A 23,853-nucleotide genomic window follows, 5' to 3' on the forward strand; every position below is an offset into this window, starting at 1 on the left:
GCCAGCACGTTCTTACTTGTAAACTCTGATTCCCAGACGACCATCCTGTCATTTACACAACGGAATCTGGTCTTCCTGTGGGCTGTTGAAGCCTAGAGAGGAGGCCGACGGTAGATGCCCCTCGACCGACCCCGTGTGACATCACGTCCTTGCCAGATCCATGGCTTCTAGGGAGGTAAGTTCACGTCGGGTTCTCCCTCTCTGTTATTAAACGATTCAACTTCCCAAAGATGTGTGACAGGTCAGTGTGCTGTGCCTACACTGACCTCTGACCTGGCCTACTGTATGCACCCTGTAGTCACATGTCACGCTAACAGCCAAGGTCATTGGCTGTTGTGGGATTTGTCGCCTGTCTCTTACAGACTGCAGAAGCAAGGCTCAGGGTCATTGGCTGTTGTGTGATTGGACCCCTGTCTCTTGTCGGTTGCAGAGCCAGTTGACTGCCACGCTCCTGACCTCCATCTTGGCGGCTGTGTTTGGCTCACTCCAGATTGGCTACCACACAGGCAATGTCAACGCTCCCGCCAGGGTGAGGAGAGAGGCTGCTGGCAAGCCTGGTTCACTCCGTCCACATGCAAACATTGCACTGCCTCTATAAAACATTGAATAAACTTAACAATCCCATGCAGCTTTCCAGTCAAGGACCGGTCTATTCCTCCCTGGCTGGGCTGGGGCTGTGTTTGCACACAGGTACTTAGGATAATGGGATCCATTCTGCTCACTGGCCGCGTGTGTGGGCTTTTCTGAGGCAGGCAAGGTTCTAGATTTAGCCTTAATGATTAAACGTGGTTACAGGCAGCTGTAACTCATTTCAGTGGAGACTCCACACTTGATTTTGTAGTGAGCAGGTACAACGCAAACTACCACACCCCCCACTGGGTTAACACCAAGTTTAGTGACTTCAAATTCAGATTTAACTGGTTCCCCCTGTGAGTAAACAGCAGGCAAATACAGACCCTGAAAGACGCAAAAAGAAAATCCTTCCCTTCCCGTCTTTCTCAGATCATCGAGGAGTTCTTCAATGTAACCTGGAGGTCCAGACATAACCAGTCGATGCCCGATCACAGTCTGACCTTCCTGTGGTCCCTCTCGGTCAGCATCAAGGACTTCGGAGCCTTGCTTGGGTCCCTCGGGGTCAAATGCCTGGCTGACTCCTACGGAAGGTAATGGACGCACTTTATCCTGGACTTGATGAAAACATCAGCCTCAATGTGTTTGTTTTCAATCCTGAATGGAATTGAGACCACACAATAAACTCAAACCACACCAATGTTCAGTTGAACAGAGAGTGTGACTCCTCCCCCTTCCCCGTGTGACTCCTCCCCCTCCTCATGTGGCTCCTCCCCTTCCAAGGCGTAACTCCATCCTGATCGTCAATGCCCTTTCTGTGGTGGGCGCCTGTCTGATGTTCTCCTCCAAGGCCAGCGAGTCGTTCGAGGTCCTGATCGTGGGCCGGCTGGTGTTCGGCCTGTTCTGTGGCCTGGTCATGAGCCTCAACCCTCTCTACATCCAGGAAGTGTCGCCCACTAACCTGAGAGGGGCGTTCGCCACCCTCAACCAGGTCTCCTTTGCCACAGGCATCCTGCTCGGCATGGTGGGTCTGACTCTAACAGAGAAGTATGGAGAAGTGGTTCACCTTGTGTTTCTGAAATACTTTCTATTTGATTCAACCTGTAATTTGGCATGGTGAGCCCAAAACTTACTCCAAGATAGTCATTGTGTATGGACCCATGGGGGAGACAACCAATCTGTATCAAAAAAGGCAGCAATAAGTGAAAACATACAATGACACTTGTTTTTTAAAGGTCCGTTTTTTAAGGTAGAATAACTACAGATAGTCATCTGAACAACTAGCCATTTACTCGTTTAGCAGATGCTTTTATCCAAACGACACACAAGAGGGATATGATCTGCAGTGAGATGCTGTAACCACTGAGCGGTCCCCATCCCAACACGTGTGTTTGTGTTGTAGCTGGCGGGCCTTGAGACAGTGCTGGGAACCGAGGAGTCCTGGGCCATGATGCTGTCCCTGTCCCTCATCCCTGCCCTGCTCCAGTACCTCAGCCTGCCCTTCTGCCCCGAGAGCCCCCGCTACCTGCTCATCAACCGGGGGGAGGAGAGCCAGGCCGAGAACGGTGGGTCACACACTGCTCTCCACACGGGGCGGAGTGGTGGTGGCTCTTCGTGTGTGTGTGTGTGTGTGTGTGGAGGGAGGGGGGGGAGGCGGTATTATGCATGATATTATAATATTGCATAAATGTAGTGGGGGGGGGGGTCTCTGGTGATAGATGTGTGTGTTCGACAGTTACAGTAGTAAATGTAGTGAAGGGGGGGTTCTCTAGCCAAGGCACAGTGGTGTGTGTGTGTAAGTGTGTGTGTGTGTGTGTGGGGGGGGATTACAATGGTATCTGTAGTGTAGACTTGCAGCCTGTGTATTGCTGTACTGTGCTCATGATGTATGTCTGTGTAAACGTGTCGTTGCCGGTGTGTGCAGCCTTGCTGAGGCTCAGAGGAAGGTCAGACAAGGTCTTCACAGAGCTGGAGGAGATGAAGGAGGAGGCAGCTCGCACCCAGACAGGGGTGACCATCAAGGAGTTCTTCATGAAGCGGAGCTACAGACAGCCAATCATCATCGTCCTCATTGTCAACCTGGGTAGCCAGTTGTCAGGCTTCAATGCGGTAAGTTCAGGAAGTATTTGGATTTCTCATCCTACTGTGAAATCTGACCAGTCGCTCCTCCTTGGATGGTGTAGTATTCAGTTATATCTCTATTAACCCACTGGTTCTGGGTGCAGTGACCCAAATCTACCATCACTCTAGTCAGATCCAGTCAGGAAACAAAACCAGAACAACATTTGGATGTGGTTCCTGACTCATCTGATGAATATTCATGTGCATATTTGTGGTACTTATGTAAATAATTAATTCTGTGTTCTCTGAAACTCAGTGCTTCCCCTCCCTCTCTGGAGCAGATTCTCTCCCCTGTCTGTGGAGCAGAATCTGGGGCAATCTGTCAAGATCAAACCCCAGGCTCCGTAGCCTAGCCTGATAGTCCTGATTGCTCATACAAAAAATAAAAAACGATTGTAAAGTTACTACAGAATTTGTTATAAAAATGTATTTAATCTAGTGTAATTATACATGTTGACAACCATCTATACAGATATACAGACCTAAATCCACGTAGAGGGCCAATTCTAGCTTATCTTGCCATCCACCATAATTTAGTCAGTTAGCCAAAGCTGACCCCCATGTCGGTGTCCTGGAGCTTTTTTAATACAAAAAGGCTCATGGGTGATGAGTCAATGTGTCTCATCCTGCATATTTTCCTCCCAGACTGTTCTGCCCTTATTTCCTTCCAGATCATCAACTACTCCACCAAGATGTTTAACCAGTCCAGGATGGATGAGGCCAAGTACTTGACACTGGGGGTCGGGGCGGTCAACGTGACCTTCACCTTGGTGGCTGTGAGTGCCAAGCTCTTCTACAGTTCACCAGCTCAGTTACATTACGTTTTACATTTTGTCATGTAGAAGACGCTTTATCCAAAGCCACGTACAAATAGTACCGATAGAAAGAACAGCAGAAAATCAAGGATCGGAACAGAATGTGGTGGTCAGAGTGAAGGAGCGGTTTGTATTTACCAACACACTGCAGGACACTGCTGGTACCATATCTGAAACACTTGATAATCCATATAGTTATGGTAAGTCTTCACACTCAAATGTTAAGGTCAATTCCCTTATTTTGACAGTTTGTAAATTCTCCAGACTCAGTTGCAATGGCGTGTTATGGAATATGTTTTGTTTTTGTCTACTTCTAAAGACTATCTTCTTTTCTGTCTATGAGAGTCTTCTCTGAGGGTTCAGGTCAGTTGTAGGATCTGAGTGCATCTGTGATGCCCTCTGTGCTTCTGCTTGTAAAAAGACTGTAGAAACCGAGTGTGATCTGATTGGTCCCCTCTAGTTCTTCCTGATGGAGCGGGCGGGACGCAGGAAGCTGCTGCTGACTGGCTTCATATCTCTGGCAGCCTGCAACCTGCTCATGACCATCACAGACTCCCTGCTGGTGAGAGGACTTTACTGTGCAACAGTTTTATTCAACCATACTCTTCATGAGAGGACAGAGCACTCATCACTTCAGCCAGTTAGGTCAGCCTAGTGTACAATAACACTGCCTGTTTTTTTTATTATTTTTTATTATAAATTATTGTATTTTTTTTACAAATGATTTCCTGTGTCTGTGTGTATTTTCTTTTTATTTTATTATATATATATAATTTGGCTAAATATAATTTTTAATCTATTTTATATTTCCTGCTCCTGCTCTGGATGCATTAGTTTATGGTCCCGGAGCTGTGCAGCCTGCAGGTCCTGGTGGTGTTCTTCCTGATCTCGGCCTACGAGCTTGGCCCCGGGCCCATCTCCTGGTTCATAGCTGCCGAGCTGTTTGACCAACCAAGCAGGCCCATCGCCATGTCCTTCACCAGCATGCTCAACTGGGGAGGGAAGTTTCTGCTAGCCCTGCTCTTCCCCCCACTGCTGGTACGTCTTCAGCGACAGGGGCAGTAATCCTTCATATCACACCAACAGCGGTGACGCAAGGCGACAAGTTGCAATCTTTGTCAATGCAAAGTCTGTAATAGTTCCCGTAATATCTTTTTTATTTATTTATATATATATATTTAAACTGTCTGGTGTCATCTGAGCCATCATCACACTTTCGTCTGGATTTTGTAAAACAGACAATGCAAGGACCCAAATAGCTAGCTAGCTCTCTAGCTGCATGTTGCTTCCAACATTGGCAGGGTTTCCCAGATTCGTTAAGAAGCTCTTAACACTAAGAGCTTCTTAGGAACGTTTTAAGAACGCTCTAGAACGCTCTTAGAACGCTCCTAAGAAGCTCATAGCGTTAAGAGCTTCTTAACGAATCTGGGAAACCCGGCCATTGTCAACTCCCACATGGATTTTATTTCATGCTAGCATTTCAGAGTGTGAAATTGCCACGCCGCAATGCTGTGGGTGTGAATGCCCTATTAAACTTCTGTCTCCTCTTGGATAGAAAGCATATTACAAACAAAAAGACATTTTAACAACGACATTGGCCGGGTTTCCCAGATTCGTTAAGAAGCTCTTAACGCTATGAGCTTCTTAGGAGCGTTCTAAGAGCGTTCTAGAGCGTTCTTAGAACGTTCCTAACGAATCTGGGAAACCCTGCCATTTTAACCCTGCCATTTTAAGTTTGGGGACAGCCTTAAAAGAAAAGAAAGGAAATTCAAATGACCCCCATGACCCTAACTCTACTGAAGCAGTAATCACGCCTGTCCTTCTGCTGTGTCTCTGTGTAGAAAGTGTGTGGTGCCTACGTCTACCTCCTCTTCATGACGGTGGCCATCGTGGCGTTTACCTTCACGTGGCTACGCCTCCCAGAGACCAAGGGCCGCACCTTCGACGACATCGCAGCCGAGTTCCGCGGGGCTGAGGGCATCCCCCTGCACAACAAGACTGGCTTCAACACCTTCACCTGACCACCTCCAGAGACTGGCCCCCATCCCACTATCACCACCACCTGACCCAGCCTCCCTCCAGCCTGGCCCCCATCCCACTATCACCACCACCTGACCCAGCCTCCCTCCAGCCTGGCCCCCATCCCACTATCACCACCACCTGACCCAGCCTCCCTCCAGCCTGGCCCCCATCCCACCACCACCACCACCTGACCCAGCCTCCCTCCAGCCTGGCTCCCATCCTACTGTCACCATCCTCCCCAGCCCACTCACCCTTCCAACCCAACAGCAGACTGGAGGTCTAGACTGGAGGACAAGCATTCATGCAGTCAAACATGGACACCTCCGATCTATATATATACATATACACACAGAGATAGATATATAGTTACTGTCTAGATATAGATATATATATACATGCTGTATATACATATACTTATAAACGTAGATCTATTACACTAAATACTATGTGATTCCTACTGAGGCATTGTGTTTTTCTTTTCTCAGAGAACAGTACTTTAGCACATAAAAGATCGATTTTTCTGTCCTCTGTCCCCTGAGCAGCAGCACTTGCAGACATAGCTGCATGTGGCACTCAGCCCAGGTTGACACCAGGTCTCTCCACCAGGTTTCTCCAAGTCACAACAGCTCTGGGAGATCTGCCACCCCTGTGTGTACATTGTAAGACAGGAAATGGAGGCCTGCCAAGTGATAAATAAATGCTGTATCCGATGTGTTCAGTTGTGGCTGGGAGGCAGTGGAGCTTGCGGGCAGTAGTGCTGCGGGGTGTGTGTGTGTGTGTGTGTGTGTGTGTGTGTGTGTGTGTGTGGGGGGGGGGGGGGCAGTGTAGTCTAGGGGGTGGTGGCAGTCTAGGGGAGTTAGGGTGGGCTGGGGACAGTCTGTCTGCTTGTATAGGGGAGCGAAGATGAGGATGTGGCCTAAGGCTCGGCCTTGACCATCAAGTCTATCAAACGTACTCCTGTACTAGTAGTCCATCCTACAAGCAACATCACCTCAGGCTTCCCACTCATCTACAGATGTCCACAACATAACTCTCAGGAGGTTATAAAACGGACAGTCAGTTATCAGGAAAGGGAAGTGGATTACTGGGTACTGATGTGTTCAGCCTCCTAATGTCAATCACTAATCTGTCTCTGTTTTCTCTTATTGTTCTGTTGTTTCCATGATCATGTGGTGTTGATGACAGCTTGGATGTAAATACACGTCTCTAGATTTGAGTTCACAAACTGCCACATTGTTGTTTGTTTCAAAAGAACTGCATAGAATAAGGAGTTCTTATAATAGAGGTTAATCTGTGCAATAAGAAAGGTTTAAAAATAGTTTATTGAGGACATGACACAGTGCACAGACAGTGAACTCAGAAAACACTGGATGTGTTCTATGTACAGATGCATGTTGTCTGTAACAAGGCTAACTAATTACTTAGTTACAAGAAAAGGGGGATTTTCTCATTAGCAGTGGAATCTATTAAACCAAACAATAGAGCTATTAGCACACATCTGATTCTGGAAAAATACAAACAGACCAAAACAAGACTTTAGATTTTTTTTACTGCTCAATTAACCCGACCTGTAAAAATATTAGTTTTTTTAACAGGTATTTTCCAAGCGTCCTTTCAAGTCTGATAATGAAAACCGTGCCTTCCTATCACATGGGTTCCATGAGGACAGTCCTCACTTGGTCTCCAGACATGCTGATAAACTCTTGTCACGCTCTCAGAGAAGGAGGGGTGGAGGGATAGAGGTGGAACAATGGGGGGATGGCGAGAGATGGGCGGACGGATGGAGGGAGGGAGGAATCGTAGGGAACGGAAGGATTGACGGAAGGATGAAGGGAGAGCTGGAGGTGTGGAAGGGTGGCGAGATGGAAGGACAATGGATGGAAGGATGGAGGGAAAGAGGGCTGGAGGGATGAAAGGATGGAGGGATGGAAGAAAGGAGGTGCAGGGGGCTGGAGGGATCGAAGGATAGAAGAATGGAAGGAAAGAAGGATGGAAAGATAGAGGGTTGGAAGAATGGAGGGGTGGAGGGAGAGAGGGGTGGAGAGATGATGTGAGATGATGGGCTGGAGGCATAGAGGGATAGAAGGATAGATGGGTGGAGGAATGTAAGGAGGATCTTGCTGGTAAGGTTGATCTGGCCTCCCAGTCAGAGCATGTGTGAAAGCAACAATCCTAACATACCTCACCACACAGGGGACAATTAGAGCGCATCTGTCACTGAGTTCACAAATTCACACACACATACACACACACACACACACACACACACACACACACACAGTCAAACACATGCAGGCACACACGCTCACACGTACATACATACACATGAACACAGACACATGTTTGTACTCACACATTCATACACTCTCTCTCTCTCACACACACACACACTGATATTCCTATTACTCTAACTGACTTCTTAAAGTGTGCTCACAACGCCACCCACAGTGAGCAGTCATGTTGTGGAGTAGTGGCTGTAATACTGTAAATGTAACTGGTTCATCTTGTTTGCTGGTCTGTTCCTGTGATCACACACTATCATCTCAGTCATCTGATACAAAACGGCTGGAATATATAGTACTGATATTCTGATGCGTTTCTACACTAGAAAGTGATCTGCTAGCATGCAGTATCATTAGTTCGAGTGAATACTATATGCAACACTGTGGAAACTATTGTTCAACAGCCTTTCTTGTTGATTGTACATTGAGGGGTTTACACGCCAAAAGTGGCAACTATTTTAAATCAAGCCCCACCTCAGCTGGAAGCGAAGGCCCAGGTAAATCTTGGGGGTATTGCAGCCAGGAAGCATCAACCCCCGAGGAGGGGTTAGGATCTGGAGGTGTGCTGTCTGTGTGTTGAGGCAGGGTGAGTGTTGAGGCATCCTCTAGGTGTTCCAGAGACCACAACAGCAGCACACAACTCCAGCAGTCAGTCTATCTGTGAGCTTGAACAACTAGTGTCTCTGAGAGGCAATCTCTCTGAACATGGCTCTGAAAATGGCTGCCATGTGCCTTCTTCTCCAGCTTCTGCCACTAGATAAATATACAGGCCAATTAAACTTCATGAACAAAATGTGTGTGTGTTCAGGGTTCTAAAAGGGGATTACAAACGGCGCAGCCTCTCCTCATGCAGGTAGTTTGGATTTAACCGTTAATTCTGGAACATTCCTTTCCTCAGGTTCTGGGGTGGAACAGCCTCCAGACCCTGCGCTGCTCCCAGATCAGCACCTCCTACAACAGCATGCTCTGGCACCTCCAGAGACACCACCAGAACCACCTCAACCGGTGTCACGGAATGGTTGCGTGCATCGCCACAGTCTACCACTGTCCCTCACGGCGGGAGCAGGTTGAAACCCACCCTTACTATCCTCCCTCTTGGACACAAAAGCACAGGCAAAGGCTGCAGTGTTCACCGTGTGATACCCTGCACCCATAGGAGGGAGGAACTTGATTGCAGACAGGTCTACATTGAGATTCTAATGAGCATGGCTATTGCTCAGAGGATCACTTGGAAGAACCATTGTCTATTGGTATGCAGACGTACCCTTGGTTAGCATATTCCTGCTACTTAAGTCCTTGTCCTGTTGCAGCAGAATACACTTGAAGGACAGCATTTGGTTAACAATGAAAATGGTAAAGTTTGGAGTAAAGTTTGGAGTGGTCTGGTGTTGAGAGAGTCAGATTGGATACAAATGGAAATTAGTGAGACAGTGTCCAAAAACTCAATGGAAAAAATAGGTGAACAACAGTCCTCCCTTTTGATAGATGAGAGGTACACAACCATATCATCTAGCATAGATTAAAATGGCAATTAAAGCAAAACTGTGTTCTTGGGTCCAAAAATAAACAAAACACAAATTAAACAGCAAGGATAAAAGAAATACAAGTTCAAGCAATCTACATTTACAGGTCAGGAGCCATTGTGAGTTTAGTTAAAGCCTAGAACATTTACCATCAACTAAAACACACAAAGGTACATACTGATCCACAATACCTTAACTCATCCACTCAAACCAACATAGAAACCCATGGATGGACAAAATCTCCCAACTTGGCCCTGAATTAAGTAAATGTAAGATAAAATCGTACCTACTCTACCATGATCAATGTAAATCAGAGAGAAGGCAAGAGGTGAGCAAGGAGTAGGACAGTAGGACAAGGGAGAACAATGCATTACAATTCCCTTTATACACAAGACCAACCAATCAAACCAAATCTTTACACAATGGGGTGTGAGAGCCATCAAGTAGAGAGTCCGTCCAGAAACTCCAGACTTTAGCATATGAGCGGTGGGGGCAGGGTGACACCCAGCCTTACAGCCTCCTCCCTCTCAGTTAGTAAGCAGACTTCATGTGAACAGCACTTTTTGAAACATTACGAATTGCTTTAACTCTACCTTTATCAATCCAACAAACCAACACAGAATCAAAGCAAGACCCAGTAAAGACAACAGTGGTCCAGCAGTAACAGGTCAGAACAAGTCCCTGATTATCAGAGTGAAGCCTCACTGGTAGAGCTTCAGCAGACATGAGCACCATGATCATCCTGCTCATCAGCATATCCATTCATGCTGTCTGGGCTTCAGGTGAGCTTACATTCGTACAATTGTTAATTCCTTTCCTTTTCAAACCGTTACAAAGTGCTGTATATTTATCAATCCAACAAAACAAAATTACACTGCAGTTAACAAGGCTTCAATTCTTTAAAGAGAAAATAACTTCCTTGAAATATAACAATAAAAAGGCTTATAAAGGTGTCCATAGTGAGAGTAAAGGCCGTACTTCCCGCTAAATAGCCTACGTGTAGCCTATGCATTCACAGGATGGCTGTCGCATGTATCCTGCGTTCAATTGAAAAAATATTGTTGGGAAAGAGGAACGAGCCCAATGCAAAAAAGTAACCTACCTCACCACCAAGGTCCACTGGGGCTTTGTCTGAGGAGCTGAGGGTGGGGGGCTTGGCTAAACATGACAATAATTGCAATATGTCGACTGTTATTACTGTTTACATTTATTCATGTAGCAGACGCTCATCCAAAGCGACTTCTAAGAGAGAGCTTTACCAAAAGTGCATAGGTCTATGATCATAAACAACATTGGCCGGGTTTCCCAGATTCGTTAAGAGCTTCTTAACGAATCTGGGAAACCCGGCCATTGCGGGTAGCCAAAACATGAAGCATACATTGTGAAAAGCAAATAAGTGCCAATGGGTACAACCAGAAGAGCATGTAGTTAAACAAATTACAATTAAACAACATGATCCTCAAAAGTGCTAGGGGTTACCTGGAGGAAACCAAGCAATAATAATATAATTCACAGCGAGTACAAGTAGTTAAATCAGTTAACTAACCAACAAGTGCAACAAGTCCCTCAATAAGTGTCATTAATTCAATGTTTTTTAATAGAACTTGAAACACACGCAATAGAGACAGAGTATATTATTATTGGATTTAAAAATGTGCAATTCCAATCCAAAGTCATGTTATGGTTAATTCGCATATAATGCTTATTGTGTAGGCTAATCATATAGCCTATAAATATGAAGATAAATTATTATAAAGAGGAGTTGTATGCCAAATAAGTTTTTGTCACAGTGTTGTGTTTCTCCAGTAAAAATAAACCTGAGAAACATACACCTCTCATCAAATGATCAACATTACATATGCAAAGTCGCCCATTATGACAGACAAAATATCTCATTCATATGTGAAAGCTGCAGATCTCCTACTGGCCAATCAAGAAGACACCTTAAGGCTCCAGAGAGACTACAAAGACTCAACCAGAGAGACTGCAGAGAGAGACTCAACCATAGAGAGCCTCAAACAGAAACAGCAGTAACCAGACAGAGGATCAACCAGAGAGAAACAAGCTTCTAGATACAGGATCCAGAGACACCAGACAGAGAACAAAGAGAGAGCTGAATTATGGAGACACATCACTGTGATACATGTGGGAAGAGCCTTTCCACATCCAGTCACCTCAAGAGGCACATGAGGATCCACACTGGAGAGAAGCCCTACAGCTGTGACCTCTGTGGTAAAACCTTTAGCCAGGCTAGCAGTTTCGCAGTTCACTGCAGGATCCACACTGGAGAGAAGCCCTACAGCTGTGACCTCTGTGGTAAAACCTTTAGCCAGGCTAGCCATGTCCTAGTTCACAGCAGGATTCACACTGGAGAGAAGCCCTACAGCTGTGACCTCTGTGGTAAAACCTTTAGACAGACTGGGGATTTAACAGTTCACCGCAGAATCCACACTGGAGAGAAGCCCTACAGCTGTGACCTCTGTGGTAAAACCTTTAGACAGACTGGGGATTTAACAGTTCACCGCAGAATCCACACTGGAGAGAAGCCCTACAGCTGTGACTTCTGTGGTAAAACCTTTAGCCGTAATAGCAGTTACACAGAACACCACATGATCCACACTGGAGAGAAGCCCTACAGCTGTGACCTTTGTGGTAAAAGCTTTAGCCACGCTAGCCATGTCACAGTTCACCGCAGGATTCACACTGGAGAGAAGCCCTACAGCTGTGACCTCTGTGGTAAAACCTTTAGACAGACTGGGGAATTGTCAGCTCACTGCAGAATCCACACTGGAGAGAAGCCCTACAGCTGTGACCTCTGTGGTAAAACCTTTAGACTTGCTAGCAGTTACACATCTCACCGCAGGATTCACACTGGAGAGAAGCCCTACAGCTGTGACCTCTGTGGTAAAACCTTTAGCCAGGCTGGTAGTCTCAGACATCACCGCAGGAAGCACACAGGAGAGAAGATCTAAGCAGCCCGCACTGACTATGTATGTCAAACAAATGACCTATTGAAGAGTTTCTTGCATATATATGATAGAAAAAACCAAGGGGGTGAAGTTGTCCCACCAGTCATCACCCGAGAGAACTTCTGTATGACCCACAGCTGGAAGAACAACTGGCCTGCACCTACTGGGACAGCACATTAACACAAGATCTACAGTCCAACATGACCAGACACAGGGAAGATACTCTACCCCTGTAACAGTGGAGGGGAAGCTGTGTCAGACTGGGTAGAATCTTGGTAAACACTGGCTGACACCTTTCAATTTTGAAGAACACATTTGTAATTTCATAAGAAACCCATCAAGGTGCTCAATATTAATTTCTGGTTGACCTCTTTATCTCTGCAGCCCTTTAGAGTGTCTGTGTTTTTGACTCATTTGTTGAGTAGATTGGTTGGTTTGTTATTCTTTTAACTACAAGACCTGTTGAGGCTTGTGCAGGTTGTTCTTGAAACTGTATCTGTACTTTAAGGAATACAATACTTGAAGTAGTTCTGATGAAGACGGATAATTGTGTCAATACTGAAGGATTGTTAAGGATTTTACCATTAGCACCCCTATGCTTTGGAAAAACCTGTCTGAGGACTTTACATTATATTTCATTCACTCGATGTCAAGCTAAATACACCAGATAGTGCACATAGAAAGTACAGCAGAAGATCACGAACCAGAACAAGCAAGACAGGCAAGAATTATACCTTATTTTTGTATTGTTGTTTACTATATATAATGTTTATAGTTTCATGATCGTGTTTTTATTGATTATCTAATTAAAGTCTTCATTTTGACACCATACTTTGCGTCAAGTTCCTCTATGGATACAATGTTTTACAATGTAATATAATTTTTTGTTAAGCTTGGCAACTGAAGTGTTGAGATACACAACTCATTAATGATTCCCTCTTTTGCTTTGAGAGGATTATTGAGTGTCCCAGCTGTGAACGATTTTGAGGCAAGATTTACCCCCCAAAAATGCTCAATGCACCCCTTCAGCCCCGTTATGCTGGTGTCCTGAGTGCTCGAGCCAAGGACACTGGACATCAGGTAATAAGCGATAGATGGGTTCTGCCGCTTCCTCATAAAAGGAATACATATTTCAAATGGTAATTTTAATCTGCGATACCATTGCGAGGTACATTTATGTAGGCAAAATACACTGAATTATGGAGAATAAAACATTGTGGTCTTTGGTCAAATTGAAAATAAAGTTATTTTACCTGTGGCAGTTATTTGTCGCTTGAATTCTGCAATCTCTGTTATTGCCGCGACTAAACTTTGGATACTTTTTTAATTGTTTTCACACAGAATGCATTAAATGACTACAATTGTTTTAGTTGAAATCACTATAGTAAAATTTTGTGAGACAGCTAATCCTGCCAGGACAATTAGCTCTCGAGGATCCTTATTGTTTTTGACCCTTTACCTCAGGGGTCCCCAAACTTTTTTCTGCAAGGGCCAGAAATGTTTTCCTTTCTTTAATGTGGGGCCGGGTCGGTCTGTAACAGAAAATTGCATGGGCCGGAGTGACTACCAGTATTATTGTGGAGATTTTATATGTATTTATTATGCTAGATTATAGTTTATTATTTTGTTATGCACCGTACATCCGTACATATCAAGGGATATATAGCCTATTAAAAGAGCATTATTACCATCGTAATGACCTTTTTTCATATTCATTGCTATTGAAATCAAAACATTTACTTACTTCTGCATATTTAAATATATATATATATTAAAAAGAAATCTCTGTCATTGTTCAGAGGGCCGGTCCAAATGCGTGGGCGGGCCGTATTTGTCCCGCGGGCTGTAGTTTGGGGACACCTGCTTTAACTCAAAAGTCAGATTTACATAACGATTTGGCGGCTGGCACACACCAGCGAGGAACACAATGTAGACTTACAATGGCCGGGCGTTCTAAAGCGTTCTTAGAACGCTCCTAAGAAGCTCTTAGCGTTAAGAGCTACTTAACAAATCTGGGAAACCCGGCCAATATCAATTGGTGCGTGAGTGTTGCCTATGAATATACAGTTAGGTCCATAAATATTTGGACATTGACACAATTTTCATCATTTTGGCTGTGTATACCACCACAATGGATTTGAAATGAAACAATCAAGATGTGCTTTAAGTGCAGACTTTCAGCTTTAATTTCAGGGTATTTACATCCAAATCAGGTGAACGGTGTAGGAATTACAACACATTTTATATGTGCTCCCCCCCTTTTTAAGGGACCAAAAATAATTGGACAAACTAACATAATCATAAATCTAATTGTCACTTTTAATACTTGGTTGCAAATCCTTTGCAGTCAATGACAGCCTGAAGTCTGGAACCCATAGACATCACCAGACGCTGGGTTTCATCCCTGGTGATGCTCTGCCAGGCCTCTACTGCAACTGTCTTCAGTTCCTGCTTGTTCTTGGGGCATTTTCCCTTCAGTTTTGTCTTTAGCAAGTGAAATGCATGCTCAATTGGATTTAGGTCAGGTGATTGACTTGGCCATTGCAGAACATTCCACTTCTTTGCCTTAAAAAACTCTTTGGTTGCTTTCGCAGTATGCTTCGGGTCATTGTCCATCTGCACTGTGAAGCGCCGTCCTATGAGTTCTGAAGCATTTGGCTGAATCTGAGCAGATAATATTGCCAGAAACACTTCCGAATTCATCCTACTGCTTTTGTCAGCAGTCACATCATCGATAAATACAAGGGAACCAGTTCCATTGGCAGCCATACATGCCCACGCCATAACACTACCTCCACCATGCTTCACTGATGAGGTGGTATGCTTTGGATCATGAGCAGTTCCTTCCCTTCTCCATACTCTTCTCTTCCCATCATTCTGGTACAAGTTAATCTTGGTCTCATCTGTCCATAGGATGTTGTTCCAGAACTGTACAGGGTCTTTTAGATGTTTTTTGGCAAACTCTAATCTGGTCTTCCTGTTTTTGAGACTCACCAATGGTTTACATCTTGTGGTGAACCCTCTGTATTTACTCTGGTGAAGTCTTCTCTTAATTTTTGACTTTGACACAGATACGCCTACCTCCTGGAGAGTGTTCTTGATCTGGCCAACTGTTGTGAAGGGGTTTTTCTTCACCAGGGAAAGAATTCTTCTGTCATCCACCACAGTTGTTTTCCGTGGTCTTCCGGGTCTTTTGGTGTTGCTGAGCTCACCAGTGCGTTCTTTCTTTTTAAGAATGTACCAAACAGTTGATTTGGCCACACCTAATGTTTTTGCTATCTCTCTGATAGGTTTGTTTTGATTTTTCAGCCTAACGATGGCTTGCTTCACTGATGGTGACAGCTCTTTGGACTTCATATTGAGAGTTGACAGCAACAGATTCCAAACACAAATACCATACTTGAAATGAACTCTAGACCTTTTATCTGCTCCTTGTCAATGAAATAACGAACTCCCATGAGGGAATAACATACACCTGGCCATGGAACAGCTGAGCAGCCAATTGTCCAATTACTTTTGGTCCCTTAAAAAGGGGGGGGCCACATATAAAATGTATTGTAATTCCTACACCGTTCACCTGATTTGGATGTAAATACCCTGAAATTAAAGCTGAAAGTCTGCACTTAAAGCACATCTTGATTGTTTCATTTCAAATCCATTGTGGTGGTATACAGAGCCAAAATGATGAAAATTGTGTCAATGTCCAAATATTTATGGACCTAACTGTAATTCACAGCACAGAAGAGATTCTCAATGAGTTGAAAGTGAGTAGGCCTACATGATCATATGTTGCCGTCTAGTGGCAGACTGTGGTAATGCACGCAACCAGACCGTGTACTGTACTGTCATGTGTGGAATAAATTATTTATGAAACCCCCACTGAGTATGAAGTGCAGTGGTACACGTCCCATCGCAGCACCTTAATATGTTCTAGAAGAGGGGTCTCTTGTGTTGGGGTCTCTTGTGTTGGCCTCAGGGGCATGTATACCAGCACATGAAGTCAAGGCATCATTCTTCATGTTGAATTAACATTCACACAGAGAAGCCTGACTCACCTTCTGAAGGGTATGACTTTACCTTCGTTCATCAGCTTCATAGACAGAACCCAGTGACACTGCTGTCATGTTTTTATTTTTATTGAGTAAAAATCTGACATGAACACGTGCAGACTAAAAACCAGTGTAACAAATTCACCACGATCCTAAAAGGTTTGGAAATCAAGAGTCTGCATACAGCTGTAAAAAATATGGTTAATCTTTGCGTCTCTACAGAATATGGCTTCAGAAGAATGCAAGCTTGTCCAAATCATAGATCAAACAAACACAACCCGTGTAAGTTGTCTGTTATAGTCTATTTTGTGCAAAACGTTGTGATGTCGTTCCTGAATGATCCTTTTATTGTTGTACAATATACATACTCATTCCTTCTTCCACTGAGTAGGGCTTTTATAAATCAAAGCGTTCACAATACATCAGCAGTTAAACCTTCTTTACACTGTAAATGTCATTTCCATAGTCAACTAATAACTTTACATTTATTTCCATACAATCTTGGCAGAACACTGAATCAACAGACGAAACATTGAGCACCGACCGACCAAGGCTGCCATCATCGGCGCAATCTTGGAAAGACTGACCGCGAGCGAGGCCGCGAGCGAGGCCGCGAGCGAGGCCGCGAGCGAGGCCGCGAGCGAGGCCGCGAGCGAGGCCGCGAGCGAGACCGCGAGCGAGACCGCGAGCGAGACCGCGAGCGAGACCGCGAGCGAGACCGCGAGCGAGACCGCGAGCGAGACCGCGAGCGAGACCGCGAGCGAGACCGCGAGCGAGACCGCGAGCGACCGCGCACAAGAGGAAGTCTTGTGTGCCCCGCCCCCGCCACGATTGTTGCGGCGACCCGGCGGCTTAGGTTTGCTGTTGTCGTGGTGGCTGGGTTTCGGCTTGAGGTGGGGTAGCAGCGGCGAGGGCGGGTGCTGCTGCGGCAACGGGCTGCGGCTGCAGGAACGAGAGTGGGAGCTGTAGGTGCCCGAGCGACTGCGTCTGCTGTTGTAACTACGGGGGAGGAGGGGGGAGAGAGAAGGGAAGACAGGAGAGAGGCGGAGCTTAGACAGGCCTACACCCAAATCATCTACATCAACTCCCAATAACCTCAGGTTAAAGATGCAGGAAAGTGTCTTACTGTCTGCGGGGAGAGCGGGAAACGCGAGTGAGAGCGTGTTCTGGACCGGGAGCCACTCCCACTCCTGCTGAAAAAAAAATATTATTATGAATTATTATTATCTTAAATAAGTTTTTGTGCTCTAACGTGAGAGTTTGCAAACGTGTCTGTTAGTGACAGATGACAAACAATTACAGGTTTAAACAGTTTTAATATCCAGTGTCGCCATGCACCTTTAACCAGGGGCTGTTCTACACGGGGGGCTACAGGGGCCAGTGCCCCTGTAAAAATGTCCCTGGCCCCCACTGTGGCCCCCCTGAGCTGACTGAATTTTATTGTTTTTTTAAGTTGTTTTTCTTCTTCTAGTAGTCATCATGAAACGAGGAAGGGACATTGCAGCCTTTTTTTCCGCAGTAAAAAGTGAGAGAAACATATCAAGGTATTGAGAGAGCTGAGGAGCTGGAAGAGGGAGAGTCCGAGCCATTTGTATGATTTTAATGTAAAGCTAAATTAAAGTATTCAATGTTTAAATATCTTTTGTTTCCGTTTTTTAATAAGCCCCTCTGATTAAACACTGACCCCACCTTGGCCCCCCCAGTAAAATTTGTCTAGAACTGCCACCGCCTTTGGCCGCGTTTCCCAGATTCGTTACGCTCTTAGAACGCTCCTAAGAGCTTCTTAACGAATCTGGGAAACGCGGCCTTTAACGGTAGTCTGCCAGTAAAACCAAAACAGAAGAAGTAGGTAGTTCATTTCATGGCGCAGATTTCAGTTTTTTCATTCATTCAATATTTTGTATAATAATAAATAAATATGTTAATTGTTATTCAGTGAAATTTGTGATTTATTAGCCAGGGGGTTTAACACTTTTGCAAGGCACTGTATCCATGTCACATTCTCATTGGGGGCTGAGCCCCCCTAAAGGTCTGATCCTAGAATCGCCCCTGGCACCTGGTGACCTGTCCAAAGTCCATATTTGGTTTCTTGGGGGAGGGCCGAGCCAACTTACACACACCCAGTCAGACGAGTAGTCGAAACTCGGAGGAGAGCCATAACAAATCAATGCATTTTTAAAGACATTGTGGTTTAGGTATGATTTCATTTAATAATTTAATTATAATTGTTTTCACACCTATCATAGTCAAAGTCATAGTTAAAACTCTCTTCAGTCGTGTACGTCATTTCCCGAATTTCTATCCGGTGGTGTCCCAAGAAACGTTACCTAAGTTATTCCTGTGTTTCTCAAGGTATGTAGCTCTGTTCTGTATAGTAAAGTTTTATTTTACCACTCTCGTGGTCATCATAAAATATTGCTGTATTGTTGTATTGAGTGCTAATAAACCTTCCGTAATATATTTTCTATTTTGTAATTCTCTTTTTGAAATAGAACGTCAGACACACTATTTAAAACTTTGCAATTTCAATCCAAAGTCATTTTATTGTTAATTTGCATGTAATACATTTACATTTACATTTACATTTATTCATTTAGCAGACGCTTTTATCCAAAGCGACTTCCAAGAGAGAGCTTTACAAAGTGCATAGGTCACTGATCATAACAACGAGATAGCCACAAAACATTGCGAGTAGCCAAAACATGAAGCACACATTGTGAACAACCAAAATAAGTGCCAAAGGGAAGAACCATAAGAGCATGTAGTTAAACAAGTTACAATTAAACAACATGTAATACGTGACAAAAAAGTTTTTGTCCCAGTGTTTTGTTTCTCCAGTAAAAATAAACCTGAGAAACATACACTTCTCACCAAATTATCAACATTACATATGCAAAGTGGCCCATTATGACAGACAAAATAGTTCCTTTATATGTGAAAGCTGAGTTCTCATTAACTTGGAACTGTTTTTTCCAGATCTCCTACTGGCCTATCATACTTGATCAAGGGTGGAGACTAGACAGAGAAGACACCCTAAGGCTCCAGAGAGACTACAGAGACTCAACCAGAGAGACTACAGAGAGAGACTCAACCATAGAGAGACTCAACCAGAGAGACTACAGAGAGAGATTCAACCAGAAACAGCAGTAACCAGACAGAGGACCAACCAGAGAGCTGAGTTATGGAGACACATCACTGTGATACATGTGGGAAGAGCCTTTCCTCATCCAGTTGCCTCAAGAGGCACATGAGGATCCACACTGGAGAGAAGCCCTACAGCTGTGACCTTTGTGGTAAAACCTTTAGACAGACTGGGGAATTGACAGATCACAGCAGAATCCACACTGGAGAGAAACCCTACAGCTGTGACCTCTGTGGTAAAACCTTTAGACTTGCTAGCAGTTACACATCTCACCGCAGCATCCACACTGGAGAGAAACCCTACAGTTGTGACCTCTGTGGTAAAACCTTTAGCCATAATAGCAGTTACAAAGCTCACCGCAGGATCCACACTGGAGAGAAGCCCTACAGCTGTGATCTCTGTGGTAAAACCTTTAGAGAGAATGGGAAATTGACAGCTCACCGCAGGATCCACACTGGAGAGAAGCCCTACAGCTGTGACCTCTGTGGTAAAACCTTTAACCACGCTAGCAATCTCATACATCACAGCAGAATCCACACTGGAGAGAAGCCCTACAGCTGTGACCTCTGTGGTAAAACCTTTAGACAGACTGGGTCATTGACAGTTCACCGCAGAATCCACACTGGAGAGAAGCGCCACAGCTGTGACCTCTGTGGTAAAACCTTTAGCCGTGCTAGCGGTTACACAGATCACCGCAGGACCCACACTGGAGAGAAACCGTACAGTTGTGACCTCTGTGGTAAAACCTTTAGCCGTGCTAGCAGTTACACATATCACCGCATGTCCCACACTGGAGAGAAGCCCTACAGCTGTGACCTCTGTGGTAAAACCTTTAGCCAAACTTCCAATCTCAAATATCACCGCATGATCCACACTGGAGAGAAGCCCTACAGATGTGACGCCTGTGGTAAAACCTTTACCCATTCTAGCAGTTTCACAGTTCACTGCAGAATCCACACTGGAGAGAAGCCCTATAGCTGTGATCTCTGTGGTAAAACCTTTACCCATGCTGGCAGTTTAACAGATCACAGCAGAATCCACACTGGAGAGAAGCCCTATAGCTGTGACCTCTGTGGTAAAACCTTTAGCCAAACTTGCAGTTACACATATCACCGCATGTCCCACACTGGAGAGAAGCCCTACAGCTGTGACCTCTGTGGTAAAACCTTTAAGCAAGCTTCCAAATTGACAAATCACCGCAGAATCCACACTGGAGAGAAGCCCTACAGCTGTGACCTCTGTGATAAAACCTTTAGCCAGGCTAGCAATCTCAGACGTCACTGCATGTCCCACACTGGAGAGAAGCCCTAAGCAGCCCACACTGACTATTTATGTCAAACAAATGACCTATTGAAGAGCTTGCATATCTATGATAGAAAAACAAAAAGGGGTGAAGTTGTCCCAGCAGTCATCACCTGAGAGAACTTCTGTATGACCCACAGCTGGAAAACAACTGGCCTGCACCTACTGGGACAGCACATTAACACAAGATCTACAGTCCAACATGACCAGACACAGGGAAGATACTCTACCCCTGTAACAGTGGAGGGGAAGCTGTGTCAGTCTGGGTAGAATCTTAGTAAACACTGGCAGACACCTTTCAGTTTTGAAATATTAATTTATTTCTGACTTCTGCAGCCCTTTAAAGTTTCTTTGTATTGGACCCATTTGTTGAGTAAGATTGGTTGGTTTGTTAAGAGGGCAACTGAAGTGTTGAGATACATAACTCATTATGATTCTCTCTTTTAGATGTCGTAGGCCGAAAACTGGATATAAGACACCTCAGGTTAAGCTGAGTGGAAAACACCACGATATAGGGTTGTCTTGACATTTTTGCCTCTCAGTAAAAAACTGAGAGAACATCACATATTTACTAAACGCTCACAAGAGATAACGAGAGGCACCCACGAGAGCTCAGACCTTGTACGAAGAACAGAGGGCAGGCCAAACTGACATTTTAGGGGTTTAGAAGATAAAACACACCATGGCAGGCTAAACTGCCATGTAGATCAGGGGCGTTCTGTGCACTATAAATGCTGTCTGTATTCAATTATTAAGTAGGCTCTCTATCTTGTGCTCGGAGAGACCTAACGTATGTTGCCTTTCTGACTTGATCAATAAACTTGCCATTGCATCTGAAAACTTGGACAGACTCCCTGCGTTCATCCTTTCGCACCTGTTTGGCTAAAAAGCTAGCCAACACATAGACTTTTCTCTGTTACATTACGTCATTTAGCAGACGCTCTTATCCAGAGCGACTTACAGTAAGTTTAAATGTACTTACTTATGCATATTAATCAGTGTGAACTTATTTTTTTAAATAAAAAATAAAATAAAAAAAATTCTGGCATTGTTCAGAGGGCTGGTCCAAATGCGTGGGCGGGCCGAAGCCCGCGGGCCGTATTCATAGTTTTCACGTGACATCACGTTCCAAGGGGCAAGCCCCCTTGGAGGGAAAAAAAGACAAAAGCAGAGAATGTCTGTGACAATAGTATGAACCAGAGCCATAGAAAAAGATTTTCTATTTCAGTGGTCCAGCAGTAACAGGTCAGAACAAGTCCCTGATTATCTGAGTGAAGCCTCACTGGTAGAGCTTCGGCAGACAGGAGCACCATGATCATCCTGCTCATCAGCATATCCATTCATGCTGTCTGGGCTTCAGGTAACTTTACTTTCATGCGATTGTTTATTCCTTTGGCTACTTGTTATTTTTTTATGAAGTCAATAACATCTTGTCTTCCCTCATCTGCAGGTTCGTCTCTGAGTGACCAAGTTCACCAGATTCCTGGAGCCTTGCTCAAGGATCTGGGAGATTCTGCTGAACTGAACTGCAGACATGATATCCAGAATTACAATGTTATCCTCTGGTATAAACAATCCAACACATGAGAACTGGTGTATCTGGCATACATGCTAGGGACAACTGAATTTCCTGAAGCTGGGGTCAAGATGAAAGGAAGTGCAAACCAAGGCCAAACCTGCACATTAACCATAGAGCAGCTCTCTTCAGACAGCAGTGCAGTGTATTTCTGTGCTGCTAGTCTCCACAGTGGTGTAAATCCCCTCTGTTCAATACAAAAACGTCTCCCAGACTGTGCTGTCTGTGTGGTAGGACTCCTCCACACACCTGCATGAAGCCACCGTCACCAGCTTTGATCCAGGGCCAGAACTCTGCTCAGCTATGAGGAGAGGAGGAGCTTCCTGATGCAACAACACCTCAGATGATGCAAGTGGGGCCTCTGTAGTGCCGCCCACCTCTTTCACACACACAAACACACACAAACCCTCCTGCCCTCCCAGTCCTACAGAAGCTCAGTTTGGAGAAGGTGCACCAGTGGTTGTGTTCAGAGCAGCTCTCTCCAGATCTCGAGGGCCAGCATGACTCTCCAAGCTCTCCTCCCAGTGTCTCTCTCTCTACTCTGGCTCACAGGTACTGTAGGGTCAGTGGCTACACAGGAAACATCTCCATGATAGACTAGATAACGCTCACACGCTGTAGATGGTTACAGGAGCATCATTTCCACTCTGCTTGAGTCTTGCCCGGAAAACTGCAGAGATGAACTGCAGCCATGAGAAAGATGTGAGTTACAATCAGATGTACTGGTTCAGACAGCGTCCAGGGGAGTCCATGATGCTCATCGTGTTCACAAGCGTTGGTCTGCAGCCGGACTACGGAGATCTCAGTAAAACCAAATACTCAGCTGTTAAATCTGTAGCTCAGAACGGAGCGTTCACTGTGAAGGACTTGACACCAGAGGACAGCGGGCTGTATTTCTGTGCTGTCAGCCAACACAGTGATACAAACTGATTGTACAGCTGAACAAAAACTGGTTTGTGACAGCCTTGGGTTTGTTTTCCTGCATCATCAGAACAGATGTGGTGTCTGACCTGTAGGTGGAGCTACAGCTCAACAAGTCCTCCAGCACCAGGCTGGGGGTGAAGTCTTGTTCTGGATCACACCAGAGCTCAGAGCTCCTCAGAGTCCCTGAACATTTCTGGACTGGGAGTCAACATGATCACATGTCTCATAGGCACAGGGATTTTCTTCATCCTGACCGGTAAATGTTATATATCCCTCTCAGAGTCATTACTGTTTAGATATGCTGAATGTGAATTATTTCTATATTGTAAAAAGTGTTTTAAAGACTTTTCTTGTGTGTCCATGTGGTGGTAATATCTTCTCTCTGTCTGTCCAGGTGTGTGTCAGACTGTGGAGGTCCACCAGACTCCCTCTCATCTCCTCAGCAGAGATGGAGATACTGTGCAGCTCGTCTGCACCCACAGTAAATCAGAAAATACAAAGATGCTCTGATACTTCCAGAAACCAGTGGACACAGCTCTCATACTCATCGGGTATTTG

General features: G+C 44.9%; 1 protein-coding gene and 1 long non-coding RNA gene across 2 annotated transcripts; both read left to right on the forward strand.

Annotated features, from left to right (window-relative positions):
- Nucleotides 1–230: 230 nt before the first annotated feature.
- Nucleotides 231–6,265, forward strand: LOC134026613 (solute carrier family 2, facilitated glucose transporter member 1). Its single transcript, XM_062469508.1, has 10 exons — nucleotides 231–245; nucleotides 431–529; nucleotides 1,003–1,163; nucleotides 1,354–1,594; nucleotides 1,973–2,135; nucleotides 2,495–2,679; nucleotides 3,363–3,467; nucleotides 3,967–4,068; nucleotides 4,341–4,544; nucleotides 5,348–6,265. The coding sequence occupies exons 1-10, from the start codon at nucleotides 231–233 to the stop codon at nucleotides 5,525–5,527; spliced, it is 1,455 nt and encodes a 484-aa protein (XP_062325492.1). The 3' UTR covers nucleotides 5,528–6,265.
- Nucleotides 6,266–22,604: 16,339 nt separating this feature from the next.
- On the forward strand, nucleotides 22,605–23,853 carry LOC134027108 (uncharacterized). The gene is made up of 3 exons (XR_009931420.1): nucleotides 22,605–23,073; nucleotides 23,388–23,551; nucleotides 23,690–23,853. It is a non-coding gene; the product is annotated as an uncharacterized LOC134027108 (long non-coding RNA).

This window comes from Osmerus eperlanus, chromosome 9 (genome assembly GCF_963692335.1).
Source record: "Osmerus eperlanus chromosome 9, fOsmEpe2.1, whole genome shotgun sequence".
NCBI lineage: Eukaryota > Metazoa > Chordata > Actinopteri > Osmeriformes > Osmeridae > Osmerus > Osmerus eperlanus.